The sequence below is a fragment of the Pogoniulus pusillus genome, chromosome 31, assembly GCF_015220805.1.
Source record: "Pogoniulus pusillus isolate bPogPus1 chromosome 31, bPogPus1.pri, whole genome shotgun sequence".
Classification (NCBI taxonomy): Eukaryota; Metazoa; Chordata; class Aves; order Piciformes; family Lybiidae; genus Pogoniulus; species Pogoniulus pusillus.
Genome location: NC_087294.1, coordinates 14,938,117 through 14,965,245, shown reverse-complemented (window position 1 = coordinate 14,965,245; position 27,129 = coordinate 14,938,117). Strand labels below are relative to the sequence as shown.

At 46.7% G+C, this 27,129-nt stretch overlaps 1 protein-coding gene across 1 annotated transcript; it reads right to left on the bottom strand.

The window, feature by feature from the left end:
• Positions 1-1,012: 1,012 nt before the first annotated feature.
• TBX18 (T-box transcription factor 18) lies at positions 1,013-27,129 on the bottom strand. Its single transcript, XM_064169192.1, has 8 exons — positions 26,841-27,129; positions 25,790-25,973; positions 24,075-24,176; positions 21,028-21,199; positions 12,053-12,220; positions 10,965-11,029; positions 5,288-5,382; positions 1,013-2,153 (listed from the first exon to the last, which is right to left on the bottom strand). The coding sequence occupies exons 1-8, from the start codon at positions 27,127-27,129 to the stop codon at positions 1,429-1,431; spliced, it is 1,800 nt and encodes a 599-aa protein (XP_064025262.1). The 3' UTR covers positions 1,013-1,428.

Here is a 27,129-nt window from a genome sequence, read left to right as displayed (position 1 = left end):
TCCACCACCTCCCAGGGCAGCCCATTCCAATGCCAATCACTCTCTCTGCCAGGAACTTCCTCCTCACATCCAGCCTAGACCTGCCCTGGCACAGCTTGAGGCTGTGTCCCCTTGCTCTATTGCTGGGTGCCTGGCAGCAGAGCCCAACCTCACCTGGCTACAGCCTCCCTGCAGGGAGCTGCAGACAGCACTGAGCTCTGCCCTGAGCCTCCTCTGCTGCAGGCTGCACCCCCCCAGCTCCCTCAGCCTCTCCTCACAGGGCTCTGCTCCAGGCCCCTCACCAGCAGGATGGAGAACTTCTTGCCCTTATTAAAAGAAAGAACAACAACAGCAAAAACCTAAAACCAAAACAACAAAAAAACCCCAACCAACCTCAAAACCTAACAGAGTAAAATGGTTCAAAATCAGTCCTGGATTTTCCTCATCCTGCTTGACTTTACTTTTTTTTTCCTCCCCTCAATCAAACCTGCATTTTCCTTTAAATAATAATAATAAAAAAAAGAGGAATCACTAAAAAAAACCAAACCCAAACCAACAAAACCAAAACCAAAGATACATTATAATATCCTACTGTCCAGTAAATGTCTTATAGGCAATATTTATGAAGTAAAACAAAAACAATGCTTCAAGCCCTTTCTTTTAACAGAAAAAAGAATGAAATGAAAGGAAGCAGCCCAAAGTTCCTCCTGCCCCAAGGAACTCTGCTGCTCCTGCTGCTGATTTCACTTACTCCTAGCACCATCATTTTCACTGGGTTTTCCTTTCCATGCCTAACCATAAATCTCCACTCACACTACAATAAGAGTCCTAGGGAGAGTTTTGTGCCCTTGATAAAAGCCAAAAGCAGCACATCTCCAGGAGAAGGCAAGCTAAGCTTTGAGCTGGCTTTGTAAATAAGCCATTAGCTAAACTTCTCTCCCAGGCTGGATGCTTAATACTCGAAAGTCCTTTTAGAGCAGAAAGAAAATAACCCCCAAAGAAAACCCAACCTCCAAAATGCCTTTGGTGCCTCAGTTTATCACTGTATGAACATTTTAAAGTAACTCCCAGTCCTATAGGAAATGTAAAGGGGGCTTGTTTGTGTTGTTTAATACTCCAAGTGTCATTTCATTCTTTCAAGGGGTTAGAACAGAGGAGGGGAGAGGGGGGGGGGGAAAGGGGAGGAAGTCTTACTTAATTTGTTGCATATGTCTCGACGTGTTATACAACTAAGTGTATTATACCAGCAAAGGAAAGCAGGCTGTGTAACTCAAAAATAGGAGAACAATCTGGCCACAAGCAAGGCAAAAAGGCAGTGGAACTTCCTCTCATATTATATACACACACACACACACAGAGGCTTTACAAGCTACATCCAGTGTCCTCTCGGATTCCCAAAGAAATACATGGGAGACACCAAACACACTGTACTTTTACTTCAAGGCTTCATCAAACCATATGTGCAGACACTTGAGAAGAGGAGAGTGTTAAGCTTCCTAGGGTCCTGGAGTCAAAGAAATTCTGCTGCCCCCCACTGCTAAGTAAGTGCACTCCTTCCACGGGGGGCAACATCTGCCGATCCGTCATGGTTCCGCTGGGCGAGGACCCCAAGAAACTTCCTTGGGAAGAAACGATTTTCTCAGGGCTGGCAGCCAGTTTGGGGGAGGTGGAAAAGTTATATCCATAGAGAGCACAGGGACTGTGCAGTCTGAAGGTGTTGTAGGAGCCTTGGTGGGGTTGGTTGGTGGTGAAGGCGTTGCTGGACGGGGACTGCATGATGTACTGGAGCTGCGGGGACATGCCGGAGAGCTGCATGGACAGGCCAGTCTGCGGGCAGCTGAAGGCATCCCCCTCACTGCCACTCATGGGCACGTTCACGGCTGTGCCACTCGACACACCAACGTAGGAGGGAGTCCTGGGAGGGGCAAAGGTCTCGCTGCTCTGGTTTGTCAGCCTGTTGTAGGTTTCAGCCAAAGAAGTGCTGTATCTGTTCAGGGTCAAGCCTGAGCGGGCACAAGCTGTGTAGTCAGCCGGAGCGAGGCTACAGAGCTGGCTGGGGTTGGGACTGAGGTGGAAGGCTGGAGAGGAGCAGGGGGAACCCGGCAAAAGGTGAGGGTGGGTAGATGGCACTCCACTGCCAGAGCCCTGCAGTAAAGTAGAGGAGCCTGCATTTCCTGGAAAAGAATAGCACAGTGTGAGAAGGAGGCTGGGAAAGGTTCCCTTAGTGACAGATCCAGGCCTCTGCCTTTCCTAGTAACCTGGGACGGTAAATGGGACCCTAAATAGAAGATGACCCCAAGGTGACTTTATTGTGGCCTTTCAGCATCTTAAGGGGGCCTACAAGAAAGCTGGGAAGGGACTTTTGAGGGTGTCAGGTAGTGACAGGACTTGGGGGGAATGGAACAAAGCTGAAAATGGATAGATTCAGCCTGGAGGTTAGGAAGAAGCTGTTCAGCATGAGGGTGGTGAGAGCCTGGCAGGGGTTGCCCAGGGAGGTGGTGGAAGCCTCATCTCTGAGGGGTTTAAGGCCAGGCTGGATGAGGCTGTGGGAAGCCTGCTCTAGTGTGAGGTGTCCCTGCCTGTGGCAGGATGTTGGAAGTAGATGATCTTTGAGGTCACAGAATCATAGAATCAACCAGATTGGAAGAGAGCTCCAAGCTCATCCAGCCCAACCTAGCACCCAGCCCTGCACAATCAACCAGACCATGGCCTCAGCCAGGCTTGGCTGCAACACCTCCAGGCACAGCCACTCCACCACCTCCCTGGGCAGCCCATTCCAATGCAAATCACTCTCTCTGCCAACAACTTCCTCCTAACATCCAGCCTAGACCTCCCCTGGCACAGCTTGAGGCTGTGTCCCCTTCTTCTGTTGCTGCTTGCCTGGGAGAAGAGCCCAACCTCACCTGGCCAAACCCTCCCTTCAAGTAGTTGTAGACAGCAATGAGCTCTGCCCTGAGCCTCCTCTGCTACAGGCTGCACCCCCCCAGCTCCCTCAGCCTCTCCTCACAGGGCTGTGCCCCAGGCCCCTCCCCAGCCTTGTCACCCTTCCAACCTAAACCATTTTATTCTATGATTCTAAATAAAGAACTCCTGGGAGAGGGTGGAGGAGGAGATGTCTATGGCACATGCATGCTTTTAATGAAGTGACCCAAATCTAACATGTACATTTGCAACCATCACTCACTACAGAGCTCCTGCCCCAAAGGCTAACTACTCTTTATTTGATACTGGGAGGAAATTGCATGGCAGCTAAGACACAGCAAACTAAGCACCACCTCACTGGAAACCCTCTTCAAAGTGACAAATTTTGTGTTCTCTGCTTTTGCCACGAGTGAGCTCCAAGCACCGACTGACACTGTTAGAGCACCAGCTGAGGAGCCAGCAGCTCCTTAGCTCAAATCAGAGAGGCTCTCACAGCCTAACAGCTTCAGGAAGGTTCACAATTTTGGAACAAAACATTTCCAGCTTCAGGAAGATTCACGATCTGGGGACAAAACATTTCCAGCTTCAGCTCAAAAACAAACCTGAGAACAAAAGCTCAGAGGAGTGGAAAGTGAGGACTGTGCATGGCTGCTGGCTGGTGTTTTTTAGTGGGCAGGTGGAGGGTTAGGTTTGCAGCAAACTGTTTGCAGACTGAGATCAGAAGAGTTTCCTTAACCACTACCAGTGCTGAATGCTCTATTTTTAGGTCTTTAAGGATCAGGAAGGTTTTCTAAGGAAGAAAAACAATTAAACTTTCTATTATTTATTCATTACTTAAGAGGATTTTTCTCCTTTCATTCCTTTTTTCCCCCCCGAATTCCTACACTGGAACTTAGCTGTGTACAATGGAAGTTATCATAGAATCAGGCAGGGTTGGAAGGTCCCCCACAAGGAGCAGCCAGTTCCAAGCCCCCTGCCATGCCCAGGGACACCCTACCCTAGAGCAGGCTGCACACAGCCTCAGCCAGCCTGGCCTAAACACCTCCAGCCATGGGGCCTCAACCACCTCCCTGAGCAACCCATTCCAGCCTCTCACCACTCTCATGCTCAACAGCCTCTGAGCATCCTCCTGGCCCTGCTCTGGACACTCTCCAGCATCCCCACAGCCCTCTTGTCCCAGGGGCTCCAGAACTGGATGCAGGACTCCAGGTGGGGTCTGAGCAGAGCAGAGTAGAGGAAGAGAATCACCTCCCTGGCCCTGCTGGCCACACTTATCCATGAGTGATCTCCACACTGTGTATTTAGCCAGAGCATAATGCTGAGGAATAGGTTTTTCCAACCTTAAAAACTGCCATTCTTCTCCATATGTGGCCTGATTATCTTTACAACTTTTTTGTTGCCACAATGGGTAAGGTACCATGAGCTTTTTAACTGGGAGGTACTGGCCTGCACTGGGGTTGGTTGACTTTCCACTACAGGAAGCCTCTCAGGATCACCAAATCCAACCCAGAACCCTACTCTACAAAGTTCACCTTAAACCATAACTCTAAGCACCACATCCAAACCAACTTTAAGCACCTCCAAGGTTGGTGACTCCACCACCTCTCTGAGCAGCTCATTCCAGTCCCTGACCACTCTTTCTCTGAAAAAATGTTTCCTCATGTCCAGTCTACACCTGCTCAGCCTCAGCTTGAGGCCATTCCCCCTTGTTCTGTCTCCAATTCCCTGTGGGCAGAGCCCAGCAGCAGCCTCTCCACAACCTCCTTTCAGGCAGCTGTAGATAGGCCTCAGCCTCCTCTGTTTCACACTAACCACCTCCAGCTCCTTCAGTCTCTCCTCATTGTATTTACTCTCCAGGCCCTTCACAGCTTCCTTGCCCTCCTCTGCACTGGCTCCAGCACCTCCACAGCTCTCTTGCATTTAGGTGCTCAAAGCTGAACAAAGTACTCAAGGTGTGGCCTCAGCAGCGTGGAGTCCAAGGGGACAATCCCCTCCCTGCTGCTGGCCACAGCATTTCTGATCCCAGCCAGGATGCCATTTGCTTTCTTGGCCACCTGGGCACGCTGCTGGCTGCTATTCAGCTGCTTGTCCATTACAGGCCCCAGCTCCCTGTCTGCCAGGCAGCTTTCCAGCCACACTGCCCAAGCCTGTGATGCTGCTTTGAGTTGTAGTGCTCTAAATGCAGGACCTGGCACTTGGCCTCGTTGAAGCTCATCCCATTAACATTGGCCAATGGATCCAATCTATCCAAGTCCCTCTGCAGAGCCTCCTTACTCTTGTGCAGATCAACTACAAGTGACACCCCTAGAGTTTTGTGCAGCATGAGGGACCAGGCTCTATCTTCATGCATTTTTTTGTTGTGAAGGAACAGAAAGAGGAGCATTACCTTGTTTGGGTATCCCAGGTATATCTTCAAAGGTAAGTGTCCTCAGGGAAGGTCTCCAGAAGGCATAAGACTCTACCAGAGCTTCCAGACCCATTCTATTGGAACAAAAGGATCATTGTGCCATGAAAGAAAGCTGGGTTTTGTTACATGTCCCTGGATGGCTTCACCTCTGAAACCATAATGTTGGTGTTTGTTGTTTTGGAGTTCATTTTGCCTCTTAGAAAAGGGTCTTACATCCTTACCCAGGAGACCACTGTGATCTGTAGTCACTGCACAGTCAGTTCACAAAGAAATCTCCAACTCTCTAAGTTACAGAATGGTTTAGGTTGGAAGGGACCTCAAAGCTCAGCCAGTTCCAACCCCCCTGCCATAGGCAGGGACACCTCCCACTAGAAAAGGTTGCTCAAGGCCTCATCCAACCTGGCCTTGAACACCTCCAGGGAGGCAGCAGCCACAACCTCCCTGGACAACCTATTCCAGTGCTTCATCACCCTCACTGTACAGAACTTCTTCCTAATATCCAGCTTAAATCTCCCCTCTTCAATTTTGAACCCATTGCCCCTTGTCCTGTCATGACAAGACGTTGTCAATAGTCCCTCTTCTGCCTTCCTTTAGGGCCCCTTCAGATCCTGGAAGGACACTCTAAGGTCTCCTCAAAGCCTTCTCTTCTCCAGGCTGAAGAGCCCCAACTCTTGTAGCCTGTCCTCATAGAGATGCTGCAGCTCTCTGAGCATTTTGGTGGCCATGGGTTTCTTTTTCAATTCTTTTGAGGAAGGTAATATGAGAGATGTGGCTAAAATGACATTAAATGATCTCCTGATAGGACATTTAATCATAGAATGGTTTAGGTTGGAAGGGACCTCAAGGATCAGCCAGCTCCAGCCCCCTGCCATAGGCAAGGACACCTCCCACTAGAGCAGCCTTGAACATCTCCAGGGAGGTTGGGGAGCACAGAAGCACAGAATGGGATCACAGATCCCATTCTGTGCTTCTGTGCTCCCCAACCTCCCTGGGCAACCTGTGCCAGTGTCTCACCACCCTCACTGTAAAGAACTTCTTCCTAAAGAGCAAATTCTCCAACTGCCAGAGGGATGATCCTCTATTTTTGCCTAGAATAAAGTTGATCTACTGCCTACCTCCATCAACACAGGACACTCAAGCATTGCCAATCACCCTCACAGCACGAGCCAAGGCTTAGCTGTGCAGCTCTGCTGCTACCAAAAGGTGTAAAGCGATTTTATGCCTCGCCCATAATGTGTTGAGCAACTCAAAAGTCTTCTGTTATTGCAACAAAACAGATAACAGTGGCAAGAAAAGCCTGGATGAGGCACTTAGTACCATGGTCTGGTTGACTGGACAAGGCTGGGTGCTAGGTTGGGCTGGATGAGCTTGGATCTCTCTTCCAACCTGCTTGATAATGTGATTCTATGACAGGGCTGGGTGCTAGGTTGGGCTGGATGAGCTTGGAGGACTCTTCCTACCTGATTGATGCTATGATAGGGCTGGGTGCTAGGTTGGACTGGATGAGCTTAAGGGTATCTTCCAACCTGCTTGATTCTCTGATTCTATGACAATACTCAGAATCTCCATTTCCTGAAGTCAAGGGTTCATAATGCACCTCAGAGGTACCATTTTGCTGTTTAATTTTGGCAGCTGGGCCCCAAAGGTCTGTTAAGTGTCAACATCAGGCACACAACCAAACACAAGGCTTTAAGCAGCAGCGTTCTATAAACTCAAATTATGCAAAGAGGCCAATTTGAAGCTACCAGCACGTTCCTGTGCCACTGTTTCTTCCCTCTTGCACTGCCAGCAGGATCAGGAAACGTTTAGAAAGCATTCATTAGCTGAGGCTGGTCTGAAAAAGACAGCCCTTCATTTTCTGCAGGAATGGTGAATTCTCAGTTATAGTTAAAAGTGGAGATAAAAGCCACCTCCTGGAGGAGTGCAGCCAAGGTGATAATTTACACAAGATGCCTTCCAGCCATTTCCACATTTTATCACCACCCTCATTTACCCTATCAAATGGCCAAGTTTATTTAACAGAACCAGTTAGGTTGGGGGGTGTTGTTTTTTTTTTCCTTTCCTGGAGTATTTAAAGGGAGAAATTCTGTTCCTCTCCTGAGTAAAAGTTTATAGGGTCAAACTGAAGGCCTGACCAAAGAATGAAACTATTCTCAGCACATAAATTCTGTTGCACTTCTGCAAATGCAGAGGGAATGCTTTTAAAAAAGGTGAAGCTTCTGATTTCTGCAAAGTAGCCTGAGGGGGGGTGGAGACTGAACAGGAATGACCTGAAAGAGACTCCTTTTAATTAAACAGAATTCTTACATGCAGCAGTGCAGAATAAAATAGCTGCAATAATTAGAACAGTATTGGAAAGCTGCACAGAAGAGTAGCAGAGGGGTGGGGGTTTATTTTTGTTGCAGGCTGAAATGCCTGAGTGCTAAATGCACTGGCTGGAACAACAAAGATTACAGTGTCTTAGCACTGGATCTCATTATTTAGCAACAGAGTAAGTCAATAAGCAACTGAGGGAAGCAGCAATTTAGAAGAAAATGTTCCTCAACAATTCCAAATCTTGAGCTGCTGCTTCAAGCCTCGTGCTTGGTGTGTGCCTGACACTTAACAGACCCTTGGGGGCCCAGCAACCAAAATTAACAGCAAAAGGATGCCTCTGAGGTGCATTATGGCAGAAACCAAATGAAGCCTCTGCCTTCTGGCAATAGAGATTCTGAGTATTGTCAGAGATTCACAGAATCCAGCAGGTTGGAAGAGACCTCCAAGCTCATCCAGTCCAACCTAGCACCCAGCCCTGGCCAATCAACCAGACCATGGCACTAAGTGCTCCAGCCAGGCTTGGCTTCAACACCTCCAGGGATGTTGATCTATTCCATCCTCCCTATCGCCATGGTGGTCTCTCCCAAACTGTCCCCTTGTATGATTCTGTCACCCTGTTAGATTTTGCCTTGCTATACAAGTTTCAGAACTTCTCAAAGTCATGAGGAATTGTCTTGACCACCTCCAGGGATGGCAACTCCACCACCTTCCTGGATAGCCCATTCCAGTGGCAATCACTCTGATTTGTGATGTCCCTGAGACCCTTCCAAAACACTCTCAAGACTCAGAAGAGTACTCAAGACTCAGAAGAGTACTCAAGACTCAGAAGAGTACTCAAGACTCCTCAAAGCCTCACTCTGAACTTCATGAACAGGCAACTCTCCTCCTTGATAGCACTCAAGATTCCTTAAAGCCTCACTTTGAACTTCTTGAACTTGGCACATGGCTCCAGCCAAAGGTCCCCAACATTTTGGCAGTGTGAGAAGAAATGTCACTTACTCAGCATGACAAAGAACGCAGCAACACTGAAGCCTGAACCAAATTTGTTCTTGGTAGTTGAACACCCACCCCCACAAAATAAAAACCCCTCCCTGGATATCCTCAGTCCTGCATGTGGATCTGCACAGCTGCACATGCAATACTCTCATTTCAACTATGTTGTGCTTGGGTAGTACTTGGACTGCTTCACCAGGTTAAATCCAGTTCAAACGTGACTTGACCCTCTCTGTTTTCAAGGGCATCTTCTCTTGTTTCATATAACATTGTGGAAGAAATTCTAACTCCACCTCAGCTGAGAAATTTCAGGAGGCAGAGCTTCACACTGCTTAGGAGGCTTCTCAGTGCTTCATCTTATGGCTGTGCTATAAGATGAATTTGATGCTATAGCATCAAACACCTATGCAGAGCTGGCAAGCAGAGGACGTAAGGCAACTCTCTTCTTCCTCGAGTACACACAGCAGATTTTGCTTCTCCTGTCACTGAATCTATCTGGAATCATAGAATGGTTTATGTTGGAAGGGAGCTCAGAGCTCAGCCACTTCCAACGCCCTGCCATAGGCAGGGACACCTCTCACTAGAACAGGTCACTCAAGGCCTCATCCAACCTGGCCCTGAACACCTCCAGGGAGGGAGCGTTCACTTAATTTAAAACAAGGTTACAAAGGAGGGCAAAACTCTAACTTACAACAGTGGTTTGGAGGATCCCTTCCAGGCCCCAGGACAGAACAAGGTCCAGAGAAGGGCCACAAGGATGATCAGAGGGCTGGAGCTTCCCTGCTATCAGGACAGGCTAAGAGAGTTGGGATCATTCATTTTGGAGAAGAGAAGGCTCCCAGGAGACCTTCTTGTGGCCTTCCAGTATCTGAAAGGGGCTACAAGAAAGCTGGGGAGGGACTTTTTAGGGTGTTGGGTAGTGACAGGACTGGGGAGAATGGATCCAAGCTAGAGGAAGGCATATTTAGATGAGACATTAGGAAGAAATTCTTCAACATGAGGGTGGTGAGGCACTGGCACAGGTTGCCCAGGGAGGTGGTGGAAGCCTCATCCCTTGATATTTTTAAGGCCAGGCTGGATGTGGCTGTGGGCAATCTGATGTAGTGTGAGGTTGTCCCTGCCCATGGCAGGGGGGTTGAAACTGGATGATCCTTGTGGTCCCTTCCAGCCCTGCCAACTCTGTGATGCTGTGTAACTGATTCTTGCTAGAAGACAAAAACCTTAAAGAGAGCAGCAAATGTGGAGTGCTTAAGAGTGAATTCCAATCAAACTTTACAACTACCCCACCCCTTCTATAAATGTTCATCTAGAAACTATTCTCATTTGCTGTCCAGCCTCAACATCTGTGTAACTCTGGTGACAGCACAAAGTAGGCTTTAATGCTGTAGCCACTACTAAGGGAGAAGCTCAACAAAGCAGTTACCAAAAGATGCTCTCTGAGCATTCCTACCAGCACACCATCTGCTTCCTCCTCTGCAAGGCTAGGTCGTAAATAGAACAGCTGTAGGCACCAAATTCAATGCAGTCACTGGAACTAATGTATAATAGGCACCACAATTAAATGCTGGGTGGGTTTTCTTTTAGCTGAAATGGTTTCATTTCATATACAATTTGTAACAGTCTTAAGTATTTTGTACTAAACAGGTTTTGGACAAAATGCCTCAGCAGTACTGGCAGCAAGGACTAGACTCAAGTCTCCACTTTGCCCTGCTCAGATTCCTCATTGCTATTATGAAAGTTTTGTGGATTAAGAGGAGAGGAAATTAATAACTATAACAGAATAGGTGGAAACTGGGCTCATATGGAGGTCATCTATAGCCCAGTATGAAAGGAATTCACTTAGGAAGTGGACATGGAACTTCTTAGGCTAAAGACACAGCCAGAAGTGGACATAGAACTCCTGCCCTGGCAGGAGTCCCTGGGTTGGGCTCTTCTGCCAGGCACCCAGGGACAAAACAAGAAGACACAGCCTCAAGCTGTGCTGGGGCAGGTTCAGGCTGGATGTTAGGAGGAAGTTGTTGGCAGAGAGAGTGATTGGCATTGGAATGGGAGTGGAGTCCCTATCCCTGGAGGTGTTTAAGAGAAGGCTGCCATGAGGCACTTAGTGCCATGGGTTAGTTAATGAGAAGGTGTTAGGTGATAGGTTGGACTGGATGATCTCAGAGGTCTTTTCCAACCTGCTTAATTCTGTGATTCTGTGGATTTATCTACATTCTGCCCTGAACTTTTGGGAAAGTCCCAATTTCTCTTACTGACATTTTCCAATAAGCTATCCAACAGGTACTCCCCCCTTGGCCAGCCCTCATGACCCAGCAGTCACCAGCCCAGAGTCTTCCTCAACACCTACCTGTTACGTCCCGAATCTCTAAACCCTTTGGCAAATGGATTCCTATCGATCTTCAGACGAGTTATCTGTGAAAGTGAGTCAAGATGTTAATTACCAGCACATTCACCTCAGCAGTGCACAAAGTTAACACCTGGTGTAGCTTAAGGGTTCACTGTACCATAGAATGGATCACAGGATCGCAGGATATTATGGGCTGGACGGGACCCAAAGAGATCATTGAGTCCAACCCCCCTGCCAGAGCAGGACAATCCAGTCTAGCTCAGGTCACACAGGAACACATTCAGACAGGCCTGGAAAGGCTCCAGAGAACACATAGAATAGAATCATAGAATCAAGCAGGTTGGAAGAGATCTCCAAGATCACCCAGCCCAACCTAGCAACCAGCCCTGCCCAATCAACCAGACCATAGCACTAAGTGCCCCAGCCAGGCTTGGCTTCAACACCTCCAGGCACGGCCACTCCACAACCTCCCTGGGCAGCCCATTCCAATGCCAATCACTCTCTCTGCCAAAAATTTCCTCCTAACATCCATCTTGAACCTGCCCTGGCACAGCTTGAGACTGCGTCCCCTTGTTCTGTTGCTGCTTGCCTGGGAGAAGAGCCCAACTCCTAATGTCCAACCTAACCCTCCCCAGCCTCAGCTTGAGGCCATTCCCTCTTGTTCTGTCTCCAATTTCTTGTGAGCAGAGCCCAGCAGCAGCCTCTGCACAGTGTCCCTTCAGGTAGCTGCAGCCAGCAATGAGCTCTGCCCTCAGCCTCCTTTGTTTCACACTACCCATCCCCAGCTCCCTCACTCTCTCCTCAGCAGATTTATTCTCTAGGACCTTCTCAAGCCAAAAGCAAAAGCAGGAGCCAAGAGACAGCTCCACAATCTCCCTGGAGGTGTTCAAGACCAGGCTGGATGAGGCCTTGAGCAACCTGTTCTAGTGAGAGGTGTCCCTGCCTATGGAACTAGATGACCTTTGAGGTCTCTTCCAACCTAAACCATTCTATGATTCTATAAACCAAATGTCTCTGTTTTTCTACCTCTTACTTCCCTGGTCTACTCAGAAAAGCCTTTCACATGCCAAGCAGAAAACCCAAGTTACCTGTTGATTTTGATATGCTGTGACAGTAGTGAAAACTGTCTCTGGAAAGGAGAAAGCTTTCACCCCTTCTCCTGCAGGGATAGGCTTGACAGGAGACAGATCTTCTCCACAGTCCTTGCGGATGACGTGGACGCGAGGCTGATACTTATGCATAGAGTGCAGGATAATCTACACAGGGAAGAAAGGAGAAAGAAGATAACATTTATTAGAAAGGACACCCTGCTGGTTCAGGCCTAATAGCTTTTTGGAACAGATCATGGTATGTGTTTACCATGCCACTTACTGGAAACCCAATGTTTTCTTTAACCTCTGAAGGTTCTTATTACAGTAGGTTAATCCCTCCGCATTTTATGTTAGTGCCAATTCGAAGCGTTTAAAATGTTACGACTCAGGAGCTCCAAATTCAGAGACTTGCTCAATTCAGACCAGCTCAGAAAAAAAAACCCAACAAAACAACCAAACCCCAAAATTAAAAGAAAAGAAAAAAAGAAAAGAAATCAGGAGTGAAGTCCTGGTCCCACTGGAATGAGAAAGTTTTGATATTTTCTTTCCACTGGAGCCTGGATTTGATCTAAGAGGATTAATAGCAGCAGCATTTTGCCTTTTGTTTTTGGAACCTTCAGGATATGCTTGGGGAAATTAGGTTTTTTTTTCTCCTGAAGACTGGAAACATATCTTGTTTTGAACACAAGCAGAGACTCTCACATGCCAAAGAGGCCTAAAGTGAAAGAGTAAAACGATACCAAAAATCCCCAATTCTATAGGCGTTAATAAACTTATATTTGTAATGCAGACCACGAATATCAATACATGAACCTCTCCCAGCACAGAAAACCTCAGTTAGGAATAAATACCAAACCTCTCCCAGCACTGAAAACCTCAGTTAGGAATTAATTACAAATAATGAAGAATAAATTACAAAGAAAGAGTAAAATAATACCAAAAATCCCAAATTCTATCAGCATTCATAACCTTACATGTGTGGCGCAGACAACGACTATCAATACATGGACCTCTCCCTGCATAGAAAACCTCTGTTAGGGGTAAGTAACAAACCTCTCCCAGCACTGAAAATCTCAGTTAAGAATTAATTACAAATAATGAAGAATAAAACACAAATAAAGAGTAAAATAATTCTGAAAATCCCAAATCCTGCAAGAGTTAATAACCTTAGATCTGTAGCGCAGACAACAAATATCAGTACACGAACCTCCCTGCACAGAAAACCTCAGAAAGGAATAAATACCAAACCTCTCCCAGCACTGAAAATCTCAGTTAGGAATTAATTACAAATAATGAAGAATAAAATGCAAATAAAGAGTAAAATAATACTGAAAATCCCAAATTCTATCAGCATTCATAATCTTAGATGTGTAACACAGACGACAAATATCAATACATGAACCTCTCCCCGCGCAGAAAACCTCAGTAAGGAATAAATACTGAACTTCTTCCAGGATTGAAAACATGAATTAGGAATAAATAACAAATAATTAGGAATAAATTACAAATAAAGAGCAAAATAATACCAAAAATCCCAAATTCTATCAGCATTAATAACCTTAGATGTGTAGCGCAGAAACGACTATCAATACACAAACCACTCCCTGCATAGAAAACCTCAGTTAGGAATAAATAACAAACTTTTCCCAGGATTAAAACCCTCGATTAGGAATAAATAACAAATAATGAGGAATAAATAACGAATAAAGAGTAAAATAATACCAAAAATCCCAAATTCTATCAGCATTCATAACCTTAGATGTGTAGCGCAGACAACGATTACCAATACACAAACCTCTCCCCGCACAGAAAAGCTCAGTTAGGAGTAAATAACAAACTTTTCCCAGCATTAAAAACCTCAATTAGGAATAGATAACAAATGATGAGGAATAAATAACAAATAAAGAGTAAAATAATACCAAAATTCCCAAATTCTATCACCATTAATAACCTTAGATGTGTAACGCAGACAATGACTATCAACACACAAACCTCTCCCTGCATAGAAAACCTCTGTTAGGAATAAGTAACAAACTTCTCCCAGGGTTAAAAACCTCAATTAGGAATAAATAACAAATAATAAGGAATAAATAACAAATAATGAGAAATAAATTACAAATAAAGAGAAAAATAATATCCATCATTCATGACCTTAGATATGTAACGCAGACAACAACTACCAATGCACAAACCTCTCCCAGCATAGAAAACCTCAGTTAGGACTCAACTACAAATAATGAGTAGATGAACTCACAGTGCATAAATTAAACACCAAAATATCTCTTGCTACTGCTTGGAAATTGTAGAGGATATTTAAAGCATGGATATTTCCCCCCCCCTCCTCTCTTTTACTCCACTCCAGCTAACCACTACTAAAATAGGAGATTTCAAGGAGGTAAAAGAAAAAAGACCAATTGGAAGCTCAACTATTATTGTTGGAAGGGCTAAGAAATTAGTAAGTGGAGAAATAAATAGTCCTATGGCTATTGGCCTCTGGAACCTCTAATCAACGTTCAGGGGAAGCTTTTTAATTTCCTGCTCCTTGAGTAGCCTCAGAATGTGCAATGTGCTCAGGCACTCGACGAAGCCCCCATGCCAGACACCATGGAAGTTCATTCATCCAAGTGACACAGAGGACATGACATTCATTTGGCTAAAGCAGGGCTTGGCTAGCTTAGAGCACTTGGTCCTGGCCAGCTGACACGACCTTTGCTATGGATCAGCCAAGTTTTCTGGCTAATCAGGGGTTTTATTAGCATGGAACTAAGGGTTTTGACAGTGACATCACAGGCTCCAATTAATTTGCTCTGGGAGTGCTCTGTGATGTTCTCATATGAAGCCTTTTCCCAGTTTCTGAAAGCTTGCAGAGAGCAAGATTTTTATCTTGCAAATGTGTATTCTCTTTTCCAACACTCCTTGCAGCTCTCCCTTGGCAAAGACGCGCGTGCCGAGAAGGCAGGCAGGACAGCACATTCCTGACCCTGTTTTTCTGTGAACACCCAGTGACACCAGGGGAAGGACTGGTGCAACAGAAAACAAAAACCCTCGAGGAAAGCTCTGCTCCACTGTCCAAACCCGCTTATATTCTGTGCCTTGCCATTTGCTTTAGTGTCATCGAGCACTGAGCACCGAGCTCGCTCCAGCCCCCATACCAGCCTTGGTGCCCTTCTCTGGACATGTTTAAGCACCTGGACATCCTTCTTAGATCGAGGGGTCCAGAGCTGGACACAAGGATCACTTCATTCCTTAATGTTAACAGCTCTGACCTCTGCTGAATGCAAGGATGCGATATTTGCCACAGTATATTGTGATGCTTAAAGGCGCAAAGCCTTCATTTGCCTCTCTCGACTTATAGCAGAGCTACTGCAGCCCTCTGAGCTGTGTGAGCTGGGGTCCTGCAGCCTGGAGAAGAGAAGGCTTCCAGGAGACCTTGAAACGGCCTTCCAGTGTCAGAAGGGGGCTACAGGAAGGCTGGGGAGGGACTACTGACAAGGTCTTGTCATGACAGGATGAGGAGGAATGGGTTTAAATGGGCAGAGAAGAGATTTGAAAGTGGATGTTCAGAAGAAGTTCTTTGCAGTGAGGGTGGTGAGACACTGGCACAGGTTGCCCAGGGAGGTTGTGGAGCACCCATCCCATGCTTCATTGCTCCACAACCCCCCTGGAGATGTTCAGGACCAGGATGGAAGAGGCCTTGAGCAACCTGTTCTAGCGGGAGGTGTCCTTGCCTATGCAGGGGATTGGAAGTGGCTGAGCTTTGAGATCCCTTCCAACCTAAACCATAGCTATTACAGCTAAACTGGCTCTTTTGTCAGCTCTTAAGCGCAGCCTGGCTTGACTCTGTGCTCTGCTGAAATTCCCTGCACTGAGACACCACTGAAATCACAGAATCACAGACACATGTAGGTTGGCAGAGCCCCTCAGGATCACCAAGCCCAACTTAGAACCCTGCTCTACAAGATTCACCTTAAACCATAGTCCCAAGCACCACATCTTAACCACCCTTTAAACACACCCAGACTGGGTGATTCCACCAACTCCCTGGGCAGCTCATTCCAGTCCCTGACCACTCTTTCACTGAAAAACGTTTTCCTAATGTCCAATCTAAACCTCCCCAGTCTCATCTTGGGATTATTTCCTCTTGTTCTGTCTCAAATTCCCTGAGAGAATAGCCCAGCAGCAGCCTCTGCACAATGTCCCTTCAGGTAGCTGTAGACCTGCTCAGCCATAACCATAAATGTTTTCTTCTTTATTTTGTAGCATGCTCTTTCCTAATGATCACAACTCTGAACCTAAGTAAGTCATACATAACTGCAGAGCCCTGGTGAACCAAAGAGCAACACAACAAAGACAGGGCATAAGAGGGACACGCCACAACCACTGAAAACCTTTTAGCTCCACCAAGCGTCACTTAAAGCTGCTGTGAAGCAAAAGCTAAGGAAAAGGAGGTTTTCCAGCTTTACTTTTCACAGTGCTTGCACATTTAACAGCACAAATAGGATCTAACAGGCTATCTGCAGAAGCTTTTGTGCTCCACAACCTCTCTGGGCAACCTGTGCCAATGTCTCACCTCCCTCACTGCAAACAACTTCTTCCTAACATCCACTTTCAATCTCCCCTCTGCCACTTCAAACCCATTCCTCCTCATCTTGGCATGACAAGACCTTGTCAATAGTCCCACCTCAGCCCTCCTGTAGCCCACTTCAGATCCTGGAAGGCCACTCCAAGGTCTCCTGGAAGCCTTCTCTTTTCCAGGCTACTCTTGTAGCCTGTCTTCATAGCAGAGCTGCTGCAGCCCTCTGAGTACCTTCCTGGCCCTACCTTTTTTAGGGATGCTGCAGTGATGAGACCTCAGCACTAATCCTGAGCCTGGGTATCACCATGACACAAATGTGACAGGCAGCACAAGCAAGAGCCTGGCTCTTTCCCAGGGGAGATGCCAATCCTCTGTCAGCTCGGCAGCACAGAGTCAGCCCAGTCACATCCCCATCAATGGCACAATCCTCACCTTGATGCTGTTTCCACCACAAATCCTCCTTTATCCTTCCTCCAAAGCCTGGCATTTCTGCAGACAGGGAAGTGAGCACAGATTCCCTCTTCACAAAGACAAAAAAACCCCTATAAGTGCAAATGCTGATGTTTCCCAGCTCCTCATTGTGACTGCCCACTGCCTGTAAGCAGATCCTGCTACTTGGAGCCAGCTCTGGGCAGAGTAGCAATCTGTCTGTGCTTCCAGCCTCACCCCATTTTCAAATGGGGGAAAAAAAAAACAACCCAAGCCAAACCCAAGAGAAAAAACCAAACCAAAAAACCAAACCCAACACATCAACCACCAAGGAGCAATTAACAGGCTAACAGCCTCATTTTCACTGCAAGTTAAAAGATGTTCCTCTGCATCAAAAACTGCTCAGCTGAAAAGGATGGAAAACAGCATTAAAAAATATTGACTTTTCCCCTCTACTGAAAAGTCAGATTGAAAAAATGCATCAAAACAGAAAAATCAGCCAGCTCTGGCTTGCCAGAGGGAAAAGACTACTTTGACAATGCAGCACTCACTCCACAGATGAGAGAGGGATGAGAAGCATTAACGAGTGCCCAGACCACACACTTCTCAGTGTCAGCTGCAAAACGCAGGTTTACTTTTCCTTGCCTTCATGTCTCAGATGGAAAAGATAAATGCCACAGCGTGTTTGTTATCTTACAGGTGCCACTGTAAGCAGGCAATCTTTCCAAAGCTGGGAATTCACCCTGGGACTCATTTTTTTGAGATGAAAAACACACAAGGAAATCACAGCCTCGTAGGTTCTGCTATAGCCTGCAAACGGAACCCACGCATCAAGAGCGCCCTACGTGCAGATGGACTTCAAAAGTCTCTGCAGAACAGCACTGTAAGACTATGTTGTCACAGACTCCCACTCAAAATACTGATGAAAATAGCAGCAGACAGCGTGGAGCCCAGAAAGTGTTCAAGCAGCAAAGCAAGTTGTCCTAGAGATGGCTGATCTCCTTTCACGAGAAGCTAATCTCATGCCAAGGCAATGCAAGAGCAGCTGGCTACCACCACAACATAAATACTGCAGAGGAATACTACCTTAGCAGCTGTTTGCAGATACTGTCCCCAGTCCCGTGGGTCACTTCTCTCACTGACTCTGAAAGTCAATAGGTAAAAGGGCTCTGGACTGATCTCATGCAAGGATCCTACCAAGGGCTCTGGACTGATCTCACACGAGCTTCCTACCTCAACACCTGCAAGATCAAAACTCTGCCTTGGGATTTTAAGCACAAAACCTCTGCAAAACCTGATGCTGCTGTGGAGTATGGGAAGAACAAGGAAAGAATCTCAACGAGGATTAGAGCCCTGTGACCAGACAGCATGGAAAACAGACCCAAGGAACAACAGCTAAAGCCTGACATCGCTTGAACTACTGGCAGGAACCATAGTGGAGTTTAGAGACCTCACTGAAACTTCTCTGAGTCGTTCTGCTTAAGGAGGAGGAAATAAAACCACTAACTCTCTAATAATCTAAATTATACTCCCATATGGAGGTGGGAGAGTCACAACACTTGATATAAAATCAAATATTTGAGGGACAGTACAGCCTTGACCCCTAGTTGTTGTAATTCCCCATCCCTCCCTCGGTAGGCTCTGGAGAAAAACGGTTCCTTCCTGCTTAGGAGGAACAATTGGGGTTTATATTCATCACAAAATATGATTATTCGTTTTCCATTATTGCTGGAGGCATTCAGAGGCTACATGGCTTTTTTTTTTCCTCTTCAATACAGCATTCCACACTACCATAGCTTTAAAAGAAAATATGTACCCCTTGGAAGAGACACTTTTCTGCTTTCTGCTTCTGCCTTTGCTGGTAATTATGAGTGACATGTTTGCAATTTCCCAGATTTGAGAAATGTGAAATTATTTTACAGTCCTCCTTCTTTTGTCCTTTTATTTTAATACTTCAATTTCCATTTTGGGGGGGGGGGAAGGAAGGAGAGGGCGGGAGGAGGGGCACCGCCGTAGGTCTGAATCAGTTCAATGTGTCTCAAATCACTCCGCTTGGGCTTCGCTTCGCTAAGCTTCCAAATCAAAACAACTTTAACTAAAAGAGCAGAAAATTTATATCCCCTCACATTCTGAATAATGGCCTGCTGTGTACACTGCACAGGTTTTGCTTCAGAATGAAAGCAAAGCTAAGAGCTGGGATGGAAAAACGCAGCAGCAGCACAATTCTCTGCGTGGCCGGGATTGGATCAGAGGGGCAGTCGATGGCTGCGAGCGCACGGGGTGGAACACGGCACCACTGTCATCCCTCCTTTGCAATGAGCCAGTACAAAAAGCAGCCAACCTCTTCCCTGCTGGAAAAGTGAGCATTTGCCATTCGCATGCACATTGCTTTGTAAAGCCTTTACAACAGACACAGAACTCAGAAAACAGCTCCCACTCCAGGAGAGCTGCAAATACACAAATGCTGGGGGAACTAAAGGAGCTAACTGCTTGTGCTAACCTTAATGCCTACAGACCCTGTCAAAAGAGACCCCACAACTCTGACTCTGGAAAGAAGCCACACACAACACATTTCTTACAAGCCTAAAGGAAGGCAGCGCTAACTTAAGAGATGTGACTACCTCCATCTTCCTTTCAGGAAAGAGTGAAGTAGAATTATAAACAGGGTGACACCAAGGGGAGGCTTTTCACCCTTGTTACCACATCCCCTAGCACAGTCCAGCCAACCTCCTGTATTCCTGCCTCTGCAGCATAAAATCTGTAGCTCCTGCACAATTTGACCACAGTCTCACCTTAATCTCCTTCGCAAACATAAACGGTAGCGGGGTGGGGGGAATATCTCATGCTAAGAATTGGACTACATATTGACACAATACCTAACTTATTATCACAGAGCATCAACAACACTGAAACAATGCAAAGAAGTATTTTTGCACCCTGTGCCAGGTACATTTTCTTTAACCCCCTTCCACGGAGGAGAAATCATCTTGATTATTGAATGAGGCTACATTAAGGACAATGGAATCCATATCCTGTCTCAAAACCTGCCTCCAACAGTCTAAAACTCTACCCTTTGGAACTCCATGTTCCTTCTGAAAGGAAGCCAACATTTGCCATTCATTACAAGGGTTCTGCAAAATGAAAAGGCTTCAGCCCTGCCTAAACCAAATTCCACACCCCACCCCCCCATACTCCCCCCTTTTAATTATTTACTAAGGTGTCGAGCAAAAACTCTTTTAGGGACCACTGGAAAGACACTGGCTTCCATCTGTCACGTTTCAACAGTTTTGAAGAGAAAAGGAAATATTAACATAACACATTTTGTCACATTAGATAATGTCATAACTAAACAATTTAGAACTTGCAAACAGAGCACTCATACTGCATACGTCTTCGCCAGCTTTTGCAGGAGTAATGAGCCTCAGCTGTGAAAGGGTCTTGCTTCATAAGGTATGCAATAAATCATTATCAGAGCGAACCCAGCTCCCATGTTGTTCGCTTTTGACTGCAATTATTAACACCTCCTGGGATTTCACACAAATGTTTAGGTTAAGAAAATAGTTAAGTGTATTTTTATTCACATGAAGTTATTACACACTATTAATGTTTCTCCTGGCCGCTTGTGAATTTCAGCCTCCTTTTTGATGGGAGCAGAAGTTGGGAGTAACACACTCGGTGGGAAAACAGCAGAGCAATTCTGCCCCTTCGTATTAGGCAATTTAGCCTTGTAAAGTCTTGCTTTGCAGATGGAGCTCTGTTCTTCAGGCAGGAGTAAAACAGCAGGCTCTAATAAGCAGTTAATTATCAGAGTAGAAAGTAAGCAGATTTCTGGATGTGGACGGTAAAAGTTCCAAAACAGCTTTGAAAAGTCAAGCCTATTTCTGGCGCCCCGAAACTGTACATCAGGAGTCTTTCAGGGCTGAGCAATGTGCCTATGTATAATACTGCAGAAGAGCAAAGTACTCACATGCCCTTGGTCGTCCAGCTCGTTATTGGTAAGCTTCAGCTTGTCAAAGCTGATCACTTGTCTCATCCACGTCTCCCCGGAGGCAGGTGAGTCGGGGTGAATATAAACGCGAGGCGGCACGGGGGAGTCGGCATTTCCAGCCACCATCCACTTGGAGCTGTGATAAACATACCTACAAAAAAGCAAACAAGTACTTAACAACCACAGCCCCTCAATTTATATCAGACCCATTCAGTATTGATAGATCAAGGACCAGACACACGGCAAGACCTCGACAATTAACAAAACATGAAAGGACAATAAATTGAAGTCGGGGGGGGGGGGGGGTTGAGGGGAGGTTGTTTCACGGTTGTGGTATCTGCGAAAGTAAAGTTAAAAACCACTCTCTGCCCTGACCTTGGTCTTCCTATCAGTGACAGCCCTCACACCAGGCTCCACACTGAGCTTTAAGCTGGTGTCAGTTCATTGATGGCCACAGCTCTGCTCAGCAAAGAGGGAAGAACTTAGATCTTCATTTATCAAACTGAGTAGGAACTCCATATTTGGAAGCCTTAAGACTTAGACTTAAGTCTAATAAAGTTGCTGAAGAGAAAGAACATTATGATTGGGGAAAATAATAAAGCTACATCAAACCATGCCCTTGCTCTTGCTGCAAGACCATATTCATTCTCTTGAGCAGCACTGCAGAAAGGCTTGAAAATGAAAAAACACAGACCCTACTTAATTGAGTAGGCCAATGCTGATAAAGTAGGTTTCTAATAAAAACAGTGCCCACTTTGGTAGAAAACTTATTTTGAAGGCAGACACTTCACAGGGCAGTTTAGAAAAAGCATTAATTGAAACATTAAAGATTTTCCCCCCCTCCAACTCCAGTAAAATCCCAGTAAGTGAGCTCTATTTTACAATTTAAAGAGGAAAGGCTTTATCACATCATTTGTTTGCACAATTCAGTCCCTTATTAGAAATAGGCAAACTGAAAATGAAAACAGAACGATCCAATGGCTGCATTGCTCCATACAATCCATAATCAAGCTGTAAAACTAAGATCTAGAAAGGGGATGCAAATTGTCTCCTTGAGATCAAATTCTCAACTCCAGATCATACAGCCAAGTGTTGTAACATTTTTCACCTATTTTGTGTTTGCTGGTTTGGACTAAGTGAGTCTTTTTCACACAAAAGTAAATGCAATCACAAAGAGATGAAATACTCTGAGCAACAGCTTGAGTTTTCAAATATTCACAGAAAGGTCTCTTTTTTTTTTTTTGCTTAGGGATCTAGACCGAGCCAGTATTTTCCTCACTTCCATTTAGTTTTGCTATCTGTTGTGACAGCTGAAGACCAAACTCCATATCCGAACTGCTTTCAAACCTAGAGGTCTGCAAGACAGTTTGTAAAGCCACACAAACGACCAAAGGCAAAATGACTTCCACCAATAAAATCAAATGAAGTCACAGATTGCCCAGCAAAGAATAAAAGAGGAATCAAAGAAAATATGGGAAACAGTAGTATTTAGTGGGAAGGTAAAGGCATGGTGCTAGGTACACAGTACAACTAAGCCAGCTAAGGAAATAATGCCCTTCATAGAACTTTGGTTAAGTTACTTCAGCTATCTGGGCACCACACACCACACTGGGCAGGCAGTGCTGCTCAGTAATGTCCCTATTTATTTTAATTGGAATTAAAGTTTAAACAACTCGTATTCAACATCACTGGGTTTTAATTTTCAAGGTTATTATTTGTATTCAGCTTGGAATACACATCTGGCTTTTTCTGTCAAATAAGGAATTGCTCAGACCTTCTAAGAATGATTGCAAAGCAAACGCACACACACAGAGCATGAAAAGGGCTTTCGCTTGAGCTGTGCTGCTCTGGGCCAAAGACAAAAACAAAGCTTTTTTTTTTTTCTCAGTGGTGCAGTCAGGAGAGCCTCCCCTAACTCACTGGACATCCTCAGCACTGGTACCTGCACCTTACTGAACACCACAAAATCTAAAATGGTCCTAAGAAATGTCTTAGAAATCGTATGAGAAAAGGATAAAACTGCAGTCAGTGAGGTAAGGACACATCATAAACACAGGGCAGTGCTTGCTTAGGAAACAAAGCAGCATGGAAACAAGGCAGCATTCCTACAAACCAGTTTTTAGCCTCAGCCTGGAATATTCCTGGTTCTACAATCAGGTCTGCAGTGGTTTTCCCTACATCATACTAAGCACAGGGTTGAAACAAGCAAACCAGCAATTGGGAAGGACCTGATCCTGCCTCCACTGAACTTCTTGGCTAGGCTCCTGGCTACCACAGACCACGAGATCGCATCTGTAAAGCGAGACCAACAACCACCTACAACTGAAAGCACTAATTGCTGTGGGCCCAATCCTGCAAACATTTCTGCAGGACCAGTGGCTTCAACTGACTCCACCAAAGCAGGACTGCCCTCAAAACAGCCTTGAGTCGCAGCATCTAATTCCTACTCTTAAACGTTCAGAGAACAACTGCTTTTGTTCCTCCTTCTCCAGACAGTAATGCCATAAGTTCTTTTCAAAACAACAATCAGAAACGTTACCCTTTGTGAATCTAAGCAACCAAATAGGTGAGAGATAATCAGCTCTTAAATTAAATTATGGCACCAGTCTGAAGCATCACCAAGAAAGCTGATGTGCCATTAAAGTCTATTGATGTTGCTAATTACCATTAATGCCATTTAGCACCAGAAAGAAGTGCATTTTCTTAGTTGTTAATAGGAAATAATTCCCACTGGCACAACGAGGGTAGCGTTTCCTGACCGCGCTCTCTGAAAGCCAAAACCTGAGCGTCTGCCCCCAGCATACTTACAAAAGGAGGCAAACATGTGAAGAGCTGCAACAGAAATTGTGCACTCGGCACAATTCCTGATTTTTTTAATGCACTGAGATGAAAATATGAATCTGAAGGAGAGTTAAACACAACCTTCTGCTAATTTATGTAGTGTTAATGCTTTCTTGCTGTAATAACCAAGCTCCCTATGGCTCCCATCCTATGGGGTTTTTTTTTGCCTTTAGAAGTCACCATACCTGTATCTTTTGTTATCCACTGGCACAATATCCATAGCAATATAATACTGCTGATGTGGGTCTAAACCTGAGATCTTCACTCTCATTGCGGGAAACATCCGCCTGAACATGGAAAGAGAGAGGTCATGTTTAATATGAAACAGACTCGGGAAGGGTTGTTTAGGAAAAGTAACTGGTTCGTGGGATTTTCCTGCTTCTTCCTTTTAGCCTGCAGAGTCCTTTCGGACGATTACAGTTACACAGACACGAAATGGCCCATTCGATATGTCAAAACAGATTTCTAAAGTGCATTTACTTGAACAATGCTTCGTATGTTTTGAGATACGCTTTGGGAGCGCAGCCATTACCACATCATTTCAACTTTATTGTTAGACAGTAAATCATTTGGTCTGGGGACTTGACTTTAGCAGTACACAGCATTTAAAGCCCGTTTGAGATATTAACTGGAAATATTATAGCTGAAAACACCAGCTCCGAGCCCAAGCCTTCCAGAAATGCAAATCACCGCCGAAGTTTCAGCTGACAGCAGGCGAGTGGTGTATCGTTTTTGTAGCAGCAAACTGGAAAGCGCAGTGATACAGTTCTAACGCGGCAAGGATGCCGCTATAAAAGCCCAAGTGCCATGCTGCAACCCAACAATATGGTATTTATTGAGACAGGACTTCCTGTCTGCAACTTACTCAAGGTGAAGTGCAAGAGCTACTCTGCCTTTGAAAGGTATAGTAAAACCTCCTTATTGAAAGCAGAAACAAATTTAGGAGGTAATTTCTAAAAAGAACAAAAAAAAAAAAAAAAAAGAGAAAGAAAGAAAGAAAAAAAGAAAGAAAGAAAGAACCAAACGCAAAACAAAACCCAAACCCAAAACAAAATCCAACAAAGAAACAAAAAGAACAACACCTCCCCCCCCCCAAAAAAAAAAGTTCACGATTTAGAGGGTTCTGCAGAGAAAAATGGGTGTAATTAACCAGTTTGGGGCGGATTAACATCAAAATTGCGCTTCTTAGCTCATGCCTGGCATGCTTTTCTGTCCAGAAAGTCCATCCTTGAAGCCGAAAAGACAAACGTCCTAGCGAGGAGCTAACTGCAAGGTGATGCATGGTACTTTCCTGCGGTTTATAAACCTGAAAGCCACTCCAGTTTATTCAGCGTTTGCCGCTGTTATGTGTATATGTAGTTAAGAAAATCAATTAAAAGTCGTTATTGGCAATAAACCCCCTATCTCTGCTATTTCTGAACAAGCAGGAGGGCGAAGCTGCCTGCGGTTAACTACTTTTCACTGTTATTTCGGTGCACCTGTAAGATAAAACAAAATTCCCCGACTGGACTCTCTTTTAAAGACAAATGTTGCTTTGTGCCGGCTGAAGACTGCGTTTCAATCATTAATAGCGCCTCTCTGAAAACGCCGAGGGGGAGCATATGGATTCAATAAAATATGTTTTTGTAATTTCTAATAAGCTCGGATACTTTTATACTAGCCAGGTTTTCACCATGTGTATCCACTGGCGAGGAGGAAAAAAGTTTTCCCCCTCCGAAGGACGCGGCGCTCCCAGCCTAATGAACAGGAAAGCCGAAACGCCGCACGCCCCTGTGCCCAGCTAACATTATCGCCATCTACCTGCCTCGTAAATCTGGGGGGCTCCCCCCTCCACACCCCCCGGCTTTACCCGCTTTGATGTGCCCCATCGCCCCGGGACAACCCGCCGGGTGCCCGTTACCTTCCCGCCTTAGTGATGATCATCTCGGTGCCGATCTCGTGGAAGCGCTTCCAGAGCTCGGCTCCCTGCAGGTCCACTCGCGGCGCCTGCGGCGTGGGCAGCGGTGAGCCGGGCCTGGAACCCTTAGGGGAGCCGCCGGGGGAGGCGGGCGGGGAGCCCGCCAGGAAGCCTTCCTCGCAGCCGCCTGCGGAGAGAGCAGAGAGCTGAGGAAGCAAGAGGGAACGCGGGACCCTCCAAGCCGGGGGGCCTCCCACTGCCCGAGCCAGGCTCCGCCGACTGCACATCGCTTCAGCCCGGCAAAAGTGACGGGCTGCCGCGGACGCGAACGCGGGCCCGGCCGCGGCCTTGCGCGCCGGGCCTTGGGGAGAGCCGAGTGCCAAGCGGCGAGAGGGCCTCCCCGACGTGGATCGCGGGGACCGGCCGCCGCCAGCGCTGCGCCGAGCTGGCCCGGGCCAGAGCAAGCCTGCGGCGCACTCGGACCCTGCCCAAGCGTAGGGCTTGCGGGTCCGTGGTGCGAGGCCGGTGGCGCGTTTCGTTCGTGGCGTTTAGCGCGATCGGCGCCGGCCGCGGCCTTCTGCCCCCGCAGCGTCTGAGCGCAGTCCCGTCCATCCCCAGTAAGTTAGGGACGCGCACACAGCCATGTGTGTATATGTGTGTGGTTCGTATATACACACACGCTGTTGCATATACATTGCTAGCAGCGCACACAGACGTATCTATCGTTCCAGGCGCTCTTCCCGCCTCCTCGGAAACAAGCCTCCAGCTGTTGCTCCACCGCCCCTGCAGCACGGACAACCCTGGCCGGCCGTCGCTCTGCTCCGCGCCGCCGACCGGGGCCAAGCAAGCGCCGCCAAGTTTTAGAACGGCAGCACCGGAGGAGACGTTGGGGAAGATTATCCATGCAGTATAGAAAGGCAGAAGGAATAACGAGGAAACGAGTGCGGGCTGCAGGAGGTGGAAGCCAGAGCCCGGCCGGAGGAGCGGGCCTTCTGCCCGGCAGTCCCGACGAACGACGGCTGCGGGCAGCGGCAGGTCGCGGGGCGGCACTCACCGGCGGGGCCGCGGGCGGCGCAGCCCAGCTCCATATCGCCGCAGGTCCGGCCGGCGGCAGCGGCGGCAGTAGCGGAGCTCTTGGCACAGCAGCCGCTGCCCCCTTCGTCCTCCGCCGCCTCGTCCTCGCCGCCCAGCTTCCGCCGTTTGGGCTGCCGTGGCAGCGGCGGCGGCTGCTGCTGCTGTTGCTGTTGCTGCTGCTTCTCGGCTCCGATAAGTGCCTCCACGGAGAAGGCGTGAGCCTTCAGGCTCATGGTGGTACCGGGCGACGACCGCCGTTTGTCGGCCAT